General features: G+C 36.7%; 1 protein-coding gene across 2 annotated transcripts; it reads left to right on the forward strand.

Annotated features, from left to right (window-relative positions):
* The first annotated feature begins 2315 nt into the window (after positions 1-2315).
* Positions 2316-15057, forward strand: aip (aryl hydrocarbon receptor interacting protein). 2 transcript variants are annotated; one of them, XR_012387298.1, is made up of 7 exons: positions 2316-2437; positions 5402-5584; positions 8007-8195; positions 8328-8504; positions 11549-13816; positions 13984-14264; positions 14361-15057. XR_012387298.1 is itself a non-coding variant. In NM_214712.1 (7 exon segments), coding segments are annotated over 7 exon segments (1029 nt in total). In that variant the 5' UTR covers positions 2336-2338; the 3' UTR covers positions 14367-14998.
* Positions 15058-15115: the final 58 nt, after the last annotated feature.

The following is a 15115-nucleotide window of genomic DNA, read 5'->3' on the forward strand; positions in this document are numbered from 1 at the left end:
TAAATATACTTATTTTTAAAATACAATTTTTTTTTATCATAATTTTCTTTGGGAAATCTGTTAAAACTTGATTAAAATTAAAAACTGAAGCCTATAGGCAAATAACAAACTGGCCAGCGCATTCAACCTTCCTCAGTGACAATTTATCCATTTGAATAATAAAAGAAATACAAACATAATAATAATAATCCAATTATTGGTCTATTAAACCACCTGACCCCCCTTGGCTACACGCACGACTATTTAATTTAACTTAATAAATTGTAAGAAGAGAGGATTACTTAATAATACATTTTAATAGCAGTTAAATAATAAATAGCAATATATATATAAACAATATTCATTCTTGGCGGGGATAACTCGTCCCCAGTCCCCACCAATGTCAAGCGCAAACCTGCCCCCTTGGTCACAAGTCTATGTCATGTCAGCAACTGTTTTGAAAGCAAAGTTCCCTCTCCATAGATGCAACTTATGCAAAAGGACTGAGTGTTTACATACATTGTCATGATAGCATAATCACTTGATAACCTGTTACTCATGGTAACTTCTGACACATATAGCTTCATATACAAGTATTTAACATATATAATTAGTGCTTTACATATTCAGTTATTCTACACAATCATTCATCAGCATAGCCTTCTCCTAGTGTTGCTCCTGTGCAGGCATACTCATTTTACACAGTATTTTTAACACACGCTGGCATGTTTGCTGCAAACACTACATACATTTTGAGAAGAGAAAATTAACTGCTTTACACTTAAAAATACTTCACACAGAGAATAAAATCTTCTTCACAAGTTCTGAAAGAGATCAAGCCTCAGCCAGGTCAGAAAAAGTAACGCAAAGATAACTCAAATAATGTAACTTAACATTACTTACCATAAAAAAGTAACTAAGTAACGCAACTAGTTAATTTTTTGGGAGTAACTCAATATTGCAGCAACACAGTAGGTAGTGCTGTCGCCTCACAGCAAGAAGGTCGCTGGTTCTAGAATCGGCTGAGTCAGTTGGCATTTCTGTGTGGAGTTTGCATGTTCTCCCTGCGTTCGCGTGGGTTTCCTCCGGGTGCTCTGGTCTCCCCCACAGTCCAAAGATATGTGGTACAGGTGAATTGGGTAAGCAAAATTTTCTGTTGTGTATAAATGTGTATATGAGCACATAACAAGTCAAATATAGAGAAACAATGTTACAATGTACAAATAATAAGGTTGTTTTGTCTTTTTACTTGTGCATTTCTGTAAACCATTACAACACAGCTTGAAATAATTTTATCCTGAGGAAAATTTAATTTCAGATCATTTCACTTGTTAAACATGGAACTTGCGCATATAACACATAGTCAGGGGCGGACTTAGTAATTTAGGAGCTCTAAGCAATACCAGGAATGGGGCCCTGGCATTAAAACTCTTACTCTATATATTTCTTTCCTCTGTAGATTCATTTTTTGTTTTTGCTTTGTTTTGGGGTTTTTTTGTAAATAAACTACATTTAAAATATATTTTAAGTGGAACCTTTATTTTCTTAATGTGAAATTAAATACAATAAACTGATAAATAAAATAGCAACTTTACAAAGTTAGTATATGTACAGTTAATTAGCCATATTTGTAATTAGATTTTAATATTTGCACGTGCAGTATGAAAGAAACGTTCCACTATTTATGGGGGCCCCAGCTTTTAAAATTCTTTTTAAAATCAGATTTTACAACATTCATTCATTTTGTTTTCGGCTTAGTCCCTTTATTAATCTGGGGTCGCCACAATGGAATGAACCGTCTTGTTATCCAGCATATGTTTTATGCAGCGGATGGCCTTCCAGCTGCAACCCAGTACTGGGAAACATCCATACACACTCGTTCACACACATAGTTTGCCAATTTAGCTTACACAATTCACCTATAGCGCATGTCTTTGCACTTGTGGGGGAAACCGAAGCACCTGAAGGAAACCCACATGAACACTGGGAAAACATGCAAACTCCACACAGAAATTCTATCTGACCCAGAACAAAAAGACAAAAAAAGTACATAAATCCCAGCAAATTATACCAGTTTATAAGATTTACACCAAGAAGGAGTTTTAAATGCAATATAATTATATTATTGTAAGAAGAATCAAAATCGTTTGTGGAAAATTAAAACCAGTAAGTGTTTCTTTGAAAATGTACATTTATGGGTGTAAAATTTAGCCAGAAAAAGCTAGAAATGTATGCATTATAGCTTGTTTTTATGAAGTAAACTGACGTGTATATGACGTACACCCGAGGTTGTGAGTCGCCGCCGCAGCAGCGCCCTCTACACTCCACAGGGCAACACTGCTCTACATCTTCGACAAGAATGGAGGAACTTGCTATCAAGCTCAGAGCTGAGGGTATCCAGAAAAAAGTCATTTCTCCGGGAAAAGGAGAGCTTTCAACGTTCCCTAATGGAACAAAGGTAACATAACATTCTGGACACATTTACTGCGATGTAATATGGAGAGGGTGAACAAAAGTAACAATAATCAATCTCTAAAGTGTCAAAATCTAGACACAGCGAGCTAACATAGCTGAATTCGCGAGTTTGTAGGGTAATACGGGTATGGGTTTCACGAAAATGACACACAGGTCGTGTAGTGTGAGATGTAAAGTATATATCGCTAAAATCCTGTCAGATTTGAAGTTGTTTGAGGTGCTGTTTCTATAAGGAAGCGCCAGGTAACGTTAGTGAGATTTAGCCGTTAGCTAAGCATCGGGATGGATACCTGATGCTATTACAACGCGGTCTTGAAAACAGGATGTGTCTGTGTGTGTGTTTTTCTGAGTTTCTTCCTTCACTCTGACAGCTCAGTGAAATGTATTTGTATACAAAATTTTACAGACGTCGTTATTATTAACTATATAAAGCCCTATACGTAAATATTTACCTTTTTATTTTTAATAGAACAATTTATTTAATAAACTAAACGAAACTGCTAAATTGTTTAATAAAGGATTATTATTGTAATTCAAAGGATGCATATGTGTGTATCACTGGTTTTGTTGTTTACATTTTTCGGTATTTATCAATTACTCTGTCCACTTTCATTAGTCTGCTAGTGTCAATATTGAGTAGGGGCTGGAGCTTTATTTTTCTCGTGTTTAGCTTTAATTTACAGGAGGGGCGTGGCCAAGTATATTTCGCCCAAGCAGTCAAACTGACGTCATTATCAAGGTTTTACTGTTAAAAAGTGTAAACAATTGGCTTATTTTTTGGTTGTTATTAGACCCACACGGAACCTGCGCTTGTAGAAATCTGCAAATTTCCATAGATTTTTAGCCCATCGAGTATTTACTTGTGTAAATGTGTGCAAATTTATATTTATTCAGTTTTAAAATTAATTATGGTGGCTTGAGAAAGCTAATATACTGTTATACTACGTTCGTTTTATATTCTTCTTCTTCTGAGGCTAATTTCTAAATGCATCTCCTCCTAGGCCGCTCATAGTACAACCACCTGACCCGGGTTGCTTTATCTTTTTCAACTGATCTGACATACAGTTTTCCGAAAACTGACCCAGAAAATTAAGTCCCATTGACTTAACATTGCACCAAACTCATAACCTTGCACAAGACTGTCATACAGACTTAAAGTTGGGCTCATTTAACTCAGACTACCAATCTGCCAATCACTGATGACCTTTCGTCTTACTAGCCTCACCTAGAAACCACTTACAGCACCCTAGCAACTGTCCCATAGACATCTATTGTAAAAAAAAACTGCCATTGACTTTAGATTAGATAGCATACCAATTCATGCTAACAATTTACTATATACTAGCAACATACTAATTCATACTAGAACCATTCTAATTTATGCTAGCAACATGATAATTCATACTAGAACCATGCTAATTTATGATAGCAATATATATATTAGTAACAACACCCTTGCAACCATTCAGAACAACCTAGCAACGCCTTTGCAACTGCTTAGCAATCACTCAGTACACCCTAGCAACATCTTAGCAACCACTCAGAACCCCCTATCAGCAACCATAGCAAGAAACATGCCAATCCATACGAGAAACATGCTAACATATATGTACTTATCTGTCTATGCCAGCTGTTTCAAACTTTTTTAAAACTACTTCAATTCTTTAAACCTTAAAACTACTTCAAACTTTCAGACTCAGCTTACTCAAGACACCATAAAGTTTGTCTAGGAACTTTACTTTTCTAGTTTCAGTAATAATATTGACTAATATGACAGTGTTTACTTGATTTATTTACAATACAGTTTGTAAGGTAAGCTGTGAGTTTTCTGTCTTATAGTAGAAATATTATAAGAGACTTTGTTTACCAAATAAGTGGATCTAAATTGATTTGCATTGTAAACATAAAATAAAAGTTTAAAAGGTACTACTTTTTATTTCATATATTAAGTTTTTTATACTCCCCAAATCATTCTGCATAAATTCCCAGATTTTTACTAAATTCTCTGCAGAAATAGCAGTAAATGTCCGCAGTTTCTGTCTGGCTGTAGTTCTTGTGAATCTGCCTCTACTAAAAGCACGTCTGCCGGTTCAACATCCGAGTTTTAGCTACTTGTATATTAAGGTAGCCTTCAGAAAAATAAAAGACCCAAGAAGAAAAACAACACAGAAATATATAAACCCTCTCCCAGCTAACATTTTGGAAGTGTTATTGCAGAGTAACACAAACAGGACACAGAAGTATAAATGCATGACTACGCACAGGACAGGTGCTGGAGAACACAGTGATCACTCAATGCAGAAGTATAAACCAGCTGTTTTTTGTGGAGCTGTAGATTGACGAATTAGCTCTTTAGTGTTTGGACTTTCAGCAGTGAAATTAAAGCACACTGAACTAAACTAAACTGAACTTTAACTCTGAAAACTGCACTGACACATTTTCAGTTTACTAGAATTTCTATGTCAAGCTAGTTTGACACAATCTATATTGTAAAACAAAGCGCTATTCAAATAAACATGAATTAAATTGAATTATTTTTCTCTTTCTTAGTCTCTCTTGGATCTTTTTACATTGACAATGTAATTCACATTCTGTATTGTATACAAACATGAATAAAAACATGTCAACTGTTAAAAATGTGTAAACAATTATTCTGATTACCAGGGTAATTTTTTGTGGAGTAATTTACACTGATTAATTGTTCACATTAAGACTAAAACTGTGCACTAAAAAAATAAACATGGTTGAACTCTGAAAATTTTGCTATTTTTTAATAAGAAACACAGATCAGAGGGTGAGTGTAGTAGTATTATTTCTGTGGGAGGGCGGGTCTGAAAATTTGCCTTTTCATGCTTAAATGTTAAGATCTTGGATAATATTTACAAAAAGTCCTACAAAATAAATGTTTTAATAACTGGTTAATTACTATTCCTTTTTCTCCTGAAAGGTGAAGTTTCATTACCGCACTAGCCTGTGTGATGGCACCTTGTTGGATGACTCCAGGACGATGGGAGGTCACAGTAAACCCATGGAGCTCATACTGGGGAAGAAGTTCAAGCTTCCTGTGTGGGAGCAAGTGGTTACCACTATGAAAGAGGGGGAAATCGCTGAATTCACTTGTGATGTTAAGGTCAGTGACATTTCTAGCTGTATTTATTTTCTATTCAGTGTTTTAGGTCTGTCTGGACTCTTATTCTTTATTAATTTAGAAATTTTTTTTTTTTCTATTTTATCAGATCTAGAATCATTTTTTAAATTTGTCTAGGAACCTCTTAGGCCCTGTTTACACTAATATGTTTTAGTTTTAAATGCATAAGTTTTGCTACGGTTACGCCTTCTGTCCACACTACGCTGGAGTTTTCGAGCCCTGAAAACGGAGCGTTTCGTAAATGCTGAAGCAGCTGTTTTCATTGTAAAGCGCTGTTGCTGTGTATCAGTGTGAATGGGGGAAATGGAGACATCTGAAAGCTGAGACGTAGCTGCAGACATCTGATTAGGTCTTTTTCCTCAATATTAAGTGCACAATGTTCAGACTTGCACCCTTTCCTTAAGTTCAGACTTCGCAAGTTTGATATGGAAAGCAAACTCCTGAGGACACTTTAAAGGGAACATTGTACTGTATAACCTCATTCACATCACCCTGCAGGCTACGTTGTTTCACCTAATAAAATGAGAACATGATATAAGGAAATGCCTATTTTCGTTTTTTATATTAACTTAACAGACACTAAAAATGTTGAGGCATCATGTAGCTACATAATTATATGACTTTCATCTTCAACTTATGCATATTTATACCAAAACGGAGCCTATAACATAACTGCTTCCTTTATTTTCTTCGAAAAATACAAAACATACATTTTACAATATAGAAAATAAAGGCAAGCAATCAGTCAAATGTGCAGAATCAGTGTACGTGGTTACATGAATTAATAAACTTATCCATGCGCTCAGCCAATACACATTACCAGAGAACAAGTAATAGATTCATTCAGAATATGTCTAACAGCTATAGTGAGATGAAATTTAGCAGAAAATCCTTAATGAACTGTCTGACGTGAGCTGCTCTCAGTTGGGGAGGTGTGCTCAAAGCACCCGCTGACTGCCTGGGGCTCTGACGTGCATACACTGCAGATCATGCCAGAGTGTGTGTGTGGTGTGCGTTTTCAGCGATGTAGTGTGGACAGAGAACTTGTCAGAAATGCCATTGTGAACGTGGATCGATTTTTTTTTTTTCTAAAACACAGTTTTAAAATGAAAACATATTCTAGTAAACGGGGCCTGAGTCTTTCTAAGACTAAAAGCTTGTTTGTTAGACTCAGCCTGGACAAAAGGAAAGTAATCTGCCTTGTAAAATAGTTTTGTATTTTATGTCTTTATTTTTTCTTTTATTTCTTTTTTTTGTTTGTTTATTTAATTACATCTTAATTTTAATTATTATTATTTTTATTATAGCTTTTTATGTGGGGCTCAAGATTCAAATGACATGAATGATGAATATTATCTTATTACTCTGTGTACATTACTGACAAGTTTTTGCACTAAAACGTTCAATAAAATATATATTTGAAACAAAAACTACAATCATATTGTGTTTAAACAGCAACTTGTACAATAGTGAACATTTTACCATGGTTTATCTGCAATCCGCATGTGTTTTATTTATTCTTGAATTTGGAAACAATATTTATGTAAAAAAAAGGTGTAATTTTAAATACGTCTTCTAAAAATATGAATGGACTGGAATTGAATTGAATTTCTTTAAATGTATGACCTTATAAAATCTATAAATTTATTTGCAACAAAACTTTTAAAATTATCATTTTTACTTAATATTTATTTGCATAATAGTCATTTTCAAATATAAAAAGTTTTAGTAAAAAGATTTGTCTGTAGGCAATAGGCATACGGCTAAGTTTAATAATAAAATTCAGATTCAAAAGTGGGCGAGATACTGTAAGGGATAAAAAAGCCAAATATATTTTCTGACATTGATATAACATGTTTTTGGAAAAAAGTCTTTATTGTATTGCTTTTGAAAAATAATACAAAAATATATAAATTTGAATATCTTTAAGTATGTGCAGCATGGAAAAGATGAGGGAAAGATCACACATCGGGAATGCTTATGGGGAAAAGATCATATAGTTTACACAAGTTTTCAGACACTGATGTATATTCATAGATTATTTTGACCTGATGATCTGAACACAAAACATAGAACATTTTTAAATGTACACATCTTAAAAACAATGGTTAAAAAAGATGTTTATATTGACAGTCATAAAGCTTTATCAGACTTTATTTACTTTCTAAAAATTCTGTAATGTTTGTAAAGTTCTACATGTCTCTTTCTCAAACAAATGTATTTAAATGTATTATGATGTATACAAAGATATTCTATATGTGTTTTATCTGAAACGTTCTATTCTTTGGTTTTTAATTATATAAATATCACTGTTAATAGGAAACTAGATTATATAAATGTGTATTTCCACAGCATGTGTTTATCGTGTCAGTACTGATTTTTGTTTGTGTTTGTACTGTAACAGCACACAGCTCTCTACCCTCTGGTTTCTCTGTCACTACGAAACATCAGCCAAGGAAAAGACCCGCTGGAAGGACAGAGACACTGCTGCGGGATCGCTCAGGTTCACTCGCATCACTCTTTAGGTCACCATGATCTGGATAAGTTGCAGTCCAATCCTCAGCCTCTGATATTTACCCTGGAATTGCTACAGGTGAGAAACAATTACGTCATATCTTTTGTATTTTTCATGAGTGAGATGATAAACATACTTACCTCAATTACAAAGTAGCTTTTGGTGATTACTTGAAGCTTTTTATGATGTCTTTCTGTTTCCTTCATCCAGGTCTTGTCTCCTGGCTCCTACCAGCAGGAAATATGGGCAATGACAGATGATGAGAAACTGGGGGCCATACCTCAGATCCATGAGGAAGGAAACGCACTCTTCAAGAGTGGAGATATTTCAGGAGCTGCTGAGAAATACTATAACGCCATCGCCTGTCTGAAGAGCTTACAGATGAAGGTAAGCTGAGAGGGACGTTTCCACATTAAATATTGCATTTTAAAATACTGATTTATTTTAACATCTTCACACACCTGCAGTGTTTCCAAAAAAAGAGTTTCCAAAAAAGAGTTATCAATATGCAAAAATCAAGAAAATCTTTGGATTTGTTTGATTCATGGATTATGTTGGCTATTTTAAAAATTGATATTATATAAGAACTATTGATAACTGTAATTTTTCAATTGGAAAAAAGGTTGGTTTTGCACTAAATTATCAAAACTATAGTCTGTTTGTTGAGTTTATGATGCAGATTCAGGACAGAGGCTATCAGCATCAGCACTGGTTTGGCAACAACTCGTCTGTATCAAACAATATTCTTTCATCTTGACCACAGCGAACGTGCTTTTCCGTTTCAAAGACGCGAGGTGCACCACACTGCCATTTTTGTTGACAAGAAAAAAAGAAGCACGGTGCTCTTTTTTTTTTGTCATTAGGAAATGACTGAATTAGCTATTGTGCGCGGGTGTTTTTATAATTGTAATATTTAATATAACATTGTGATACTCAAAATTTGCAAAGTTGTACAGTTCTGGATAACTTGAAACAGCGACCACAAGCAAAGAGCTTAGAATCACCAAGAGCTGTCACTCAATAGAACGTTCCATTGCAACAGCCCTGCGATTCCGCCATTTTGGAGTGAAAGCGATCGACCGTCCATTGGATCTTATTTCTGTTGCAATTGAAAGCAGCTGCTTTGTTTTTTATTTATTTAAAGAGTGCATTAAGGCTAAGATACAACCTGAAAGACGACAATACAACACTTACTGTCACAATCATCAGCACTTTTATTAGTTTATTTTACAGACTTACAATATGCTGTTGTTCTATTGGAATTTTTATTCCAAAATGGCCACCGTGTGACACTAGTGGCATCTAACGGCTGTTTTCCAAATCACACTAGTTTCGCCTCTTGGTGATTCTATGCTCTTTGCCACAAGTCTCTCCCCTATCCTTTAAAGTTTTCCGTAGTTGTCTTGACAACAGAAACACTGCTGTCACCCCTGCCTTTGCATTTGTTTGATTGAAGAATGAAACAAACGTGACTGAAGTGCGCAAAACACTTTGATAAACCATTCAAAAGATGCAAACTTAAAACATATATAAAATCAGATTTTTAATCGTTTATCTCAGGGGTGTTCAAACTCGGTCCTGGAGGCCCGGTGTCCTAGAGAGTTTAGCTCCAACCCTAATCAAACACACCTGAAGCAGTTAATCAAGCTCTTACTAGACATACTAGAAACTTTCTGGCAGGTGTGTTGAAACAAGTTGGAGCTAAACTCAGTAGGACACCGGCCCTCCAGGACCGAGTTTGGACACCCCTGATTTAACTGATACTATTAATCGATTACGAACACACCCTTTCAGTTAACGGTTAATCGCTTATTTTGAGCATCCCTAGTTCAAATGAATGTCAGTTTGTATGTGTTCCTTCGCAAGGCAGCTCCTGCTGTTTGTTCCTAGTAAATCTGCAGGCATCCTTCTCTGTGACAGTAAGAAAACATGTGGTTGCTGAAAAATGCACTAACAACAAATAGTTTTGACTTTTAAGCGAACTGTTTATAGAGATGGGTCATCTAAAACCAACAATTTCTCTTCATTTACTGTTAAGATGTTGGTGGATGTTTTCTACAGTACAAGATAAAAGAGGATAATTAGCTAAAACAACAGTTCTTGGTGAGTTGTGAAATAAGTCGAGGGCTTTTCATGCGACACACCAAGCTGACTGTCAGCCACTGGGCGGCATCAGACCATTGGTAGACATCTGTTGGGCTTGTTTGTTTGGCTTTTGAGTTGTTGCCTCTTGTCATGAGAGTTCACCTGTTTCAGCATCCACCATTGGCGCATGAGCACTCTGATTGGCTGTTCGACTATGAATCAGCCCATGAGATCAAAAATTTCAGAACACAAATGGTTTGTTCCAAATGGAATATAAAATAGCCTCAGAAGAGCACTTCAGTGTAAAAACAATTATAGCTGCCGTCTTATTGGTTGATCCAAACTGGCCCCTAAAAAAGGACCCTTTAGAATGAAGGATTTCAAAGTGTCAGGGTGCTTTCATGCTTGGTTCATTTGCCTGGATCGTACCCAAGTTCGATTCTCTCCACCTGCCACCTCCTCCTTTGGTTTGTGTTTATACTGTCTTTTTTTCCTTCTGAACCCCGGTACGCTTGCGTCATCATGCTGCTGTTTTGTTTATGGCCGTTGCTAGGTGATGGTCACTAAAGCGAGCGCCAAAATGGAAAGACGTCCGTACATCGCGGTCATTCTGCTTTTACTGAAGCTTTTGGTTTTGGACATGCAGAAAGCGACTCGCGTCCATCTGCCGCAAAAATTTTTCCGCCAAACGAACCCGGGTGCGGACCAAAAGTGCTAATGTAAAAGCACTCTCAAACTGATGGACTTTTCAGGTCTTCGTTGTGCAATGTTTGGTGTCGAACAACACATTCAATTCAACCCCTTCAAAGCTGCCACTCTGGTGTAAACCCTTCAAAGGGATTAGGGCATAGGGATGAGCCCTTGTGAATGGAGTGCAGTAAAAGAAGCCAGCAATCATTCTGTGGCCTTTCTGAAATATTTGCACACTATATGAATATTAAGATATGTGTGCATGAGGGAATCCCTCTGTGGTGAAAGAGAGGACTGTGGAGATGCTGCTTTGTATATGGTTTGAATGTGTGCTTCACTAGTTCTGGTTTTCTTTGTGGGATGACAATTCAAACTACTGCCACCTGCAGGCATGGAAAGATGCATCCTCTCACACAGAACGCATGTTCTTATTTTGGTCAACAGTCATACGTTTGCTCAGCTTTTCGGTCCCAATGTGTGGCAATAACACCGTCGCTTTTGTTGCACTTAAGAGTCCCAGGCCTTGGAGTCTAAATCACATATACAGGCAAATGTTTGCTTCTCAAATGAGAATAATTGACTGTGAAATATTGTGAAATATTGTGAATTAATCACAATAATCATGGTTGAACATTAAACATCTCCCCTGTTTACAGGAGCGTCCAGGTGATGAGCACTGGATCAAACTAGATCTCATGATCACTCCTCTCCTCCTCAACTATTGCCAGTGTAAGCTTCTTCTGGGTCAGTACTATGAGGTTTTGGACCACTGCTCTTCTATCATCAACAAGTATGAAGGTAAATACCAAAGTGTTTCTGTAAATATCAATGACAATTCTTGCTGTACAATTCCTCAACTTTTAGGTATGACTTATGCAGAGTTCAGACTGCACAATTTTGAAAGTATTGGTGTCACGGATGTTTTCACACTACATGACTACCTGGGTTAGTGTTCTGTCGGTGCTGTGTACACACTTTAGGATGGATCGTCGACAGAAGAGTTCACACAGCATGACTTTAAAATAGGAAGAATCACAGACAACTTTGTCCAAACTGTGTCTCACAAACAAACAAACACAAGAAATGACATGGAAACAACGCGAGGTCACGTAATATATCTCTCCTTACTAACTACGCAATGGAAAAAGAAGGCTTTAGCTTTAGAAACGCGTGTTGCTCACCTGGCTTATTAAGAGATTTAGCAATCTCTCCTCAACCTTTTTTTTTTTACTTTTTGACCGGATTGTGGTATTGTTTAGATGACATGTCAAACAGATACAGTGCTCCTGCCAAATTTACACTAGCTTTTCTTCCATTTCTTGGGTCCAAATAAACTGAAAATGAGCATTTTTAACTTCTCCTGCAGCCTCGCCCTGGGCTGCAGGTACCTGTACTAGTGAATGCTGCTCTCTCATTGGCTGCAGGTGAACACGGATGTTATTTTCAGTCAGAACACATTTTTCAGGCATTGTCGGCAATTTCTCAAAACCTGTCGCAGAGTCAAAATCAGGGCTAAAATCACGCAGTCTGAACCCGGCATTAGTTATTTTTTTCTGTTCAGCCTGACTTTAGACTTGTAAATACTTTAGTATCAAAGCCTACACTGTTATCCTGTTCCTTACGAACACACTAAAGTTAATCGACATACTAAATAATTATGCAAATAAGACATAGCATGAACATGCTCACACCATAAGTAAAAGACACTTTAAGGGTGCTTTCACATCTGTAGTTCGCTTCATTTGGTCTGGACCAAGAGCAATAAATGATACATTGTGTCGTTTTCACACCACACTGCTGGCTTTGGTCTGAACCAGTTGAAAAGAACCAAAATGCAGTCATCTGACAAAACCCACATCTCTCATTGGCCAGATGTTGTTGAACATATTTCCTAAACTGCCTATTGATTGGTCAGAATTCATGTGCGGAAAAATGCCAGTGAACTCCTGCAAGTAAATGGCTGGAAAACAATTCCAACAATTAATTAATTAATTCAAACAATGAATTTATTGAATTAATTTAGCTAAACTGCGACATGGTCATCTTGCGGAAATATTACCAAGGATCCATCAGGTAATGTTTCTCTCTCTCTGTTGGTAAAGCGCTGTCAACAAATATTTTTCCTCCATATCCCACAATGCTCAGCGCATCGGCCGACGGCAGCTGGATTAGTCCAAAAGGTGCAGTACTTTTTGCGGCTGGTCTGTATTAGTTGGGATCATATTCTCACCACAATCGAACCGCTCCAAGGTTTGTTTGAAACCGTACCGAGTCCACCTCTTCAAGCAGGTCTCTGTACGCTTTTTTGGTCTGCTTTTGGTGCGCACTCAAGTACGATTGCTGCATTCACACCTGCCCAAACAAACCGCACCAAGAGGGAAAACGAACTCTAGTGCGATTCAACCGAACTAAATAAGGCAGGTGTGAAAGCACCCTTACACTGCACAGAACTTTGCTCAGCTCAGTTTGGGCATTTCATCTGTAGTTTAGTAACTTTTAAAGTGAGTGGGAATATCACTATAGTTGCATTGCCTCTACTTCTGTGACATCATCAAACACACAAGACAAACCAACCCACAACACAGAGCCAAAAGTGGCTACTAGTGGATTGGTGTTCTTGAGCAGTGGCTTTTACTGACTGTTTATTGTATACGCATTTGGTGGCTCATGCGTCTAGTGACACTAGTAGTGACGATTCTCTAGGACCAATCAGTGATCAGCAGTGTAAATTTGTCATGTTTTGGTTTGATTGAAACCTCATCTGAGGTGGTACAAAAAAACGTACCAGGTATTAGGTATGGAATGCAGCGGAAATGCTCACAAAAATGATCTGGACCCCACAGAACTGTGCCTAAAGTGAACATTCACACCAATACATGGATAATTAGTTATTGACAATATTGTTAATTGCCATGCCATTAACAGTCATATACTGTAAAAAGCGATTAACTGATTCGACTAAATAAAAGACAATGGCTTTACTTTCTTTTAAGTAAATAAACTATGTGCATAATTATATAAAAGTAAACCGTTTTACAAGTAATGTCAACTTGTTGCTTTTAAGCAACTGGTTTACTAAATTTTTTAAAAGTAAAGTTACTTATCGCTTGTACGGTGTACTCATTCTTGTCTTTGTCAGATAACGTGAAGGCGTACTTCAAACGAGGGAAGGCTCATGCAGCGGTGTGGAATGAAGCAGAGGCCAGAGCTGACTTTGCCAAAGTGCTCACACTTGATCCATCACTTGAAGCCTCCATTGCAAAGGAGCTGAGAGCGATGGAGGAACGCATTCGGGAAAAAGAGAAAGAGGAGAAGGGGCGCTACAAAAACCTTTTTGGCTACAGCGGGAAAGCCTCAGCTGCAGCTACCACAGTGAGTTTCATTAGGGGGAATAATACTAACAAATAATTAATAGTAAAAGTCATTTAAGTAACCTGTGACATTTTGCACTTCTCTGTGTCTCTTTAGGGCTGAAACAAAGGTGAACTTCCAATTTTCCATGTTTAGGAGAGAAGTTGGAGCACATGCACTCTGAAAAATTCATCCCTCACATTCATGTAAAGCGTCACCTGCTTATTGTTCCTCATGTTTTGTTGAAATCTAGTTTCGAGTGGCCTGGCCCTCCATTTATTCCTGAACTATCATTTTAATTGAGTTACCAATGGGATCTGAGACTCCTATGAATCAGGAAAAGAGGTGAACACCAGCTTACTGCCTTCTTAATTTGTATAATAAGTATTTGAATACAGCTGATGAAAGAATTACTCAAACCTGTGCATTAAATGTGCTGTTGACCAATGGCTGTCTGAATGAAACAACAATGAAAGACAATCCGAAGATAGTAAAACGCTAGACTGAACTGTAACCCTGCAATTTTCATGTTATTCTTTTATATTTATCATGTTTATTATTTTAGTGATATTATCCTTATTGTTTATGTATACTTAATTTTTTAAGGTTGAGAAATCAAAGACGTAAGACACGTTGTTAACACTGTGATGATAGCACGTCAAAGAATCCACTTCTCTCGTTTTTGTGTGGTTAACGAACCGTCATTGTCATACCTATATATATATGTCACTACAAATAAACATTTTCATAATGCTTTTTATCTATATTTTGCATGTACGTCGTGACTAAAGCCAAATAAAATGAATGAAAATCACCCATCTCCCTTTCTAAAACAAACACTTGTTCTCTGGAATTGAAATTCAGACAAAATG

The sequence above is a fragment of the Danio rerio genome, chromosome 1, assembly GCF_049306965.1.
Source record: "Danio rerio strain Tuebingen ecotype United States chromosome 1, GRCz12tu, whole genome shotgun sequence".
Classification (NCBI taxonomy): Eukaryota; Metazoa; Chordata; class Actinopteri; order Cypriniformes; family Danionidae; genus Danio; species Danio rerio.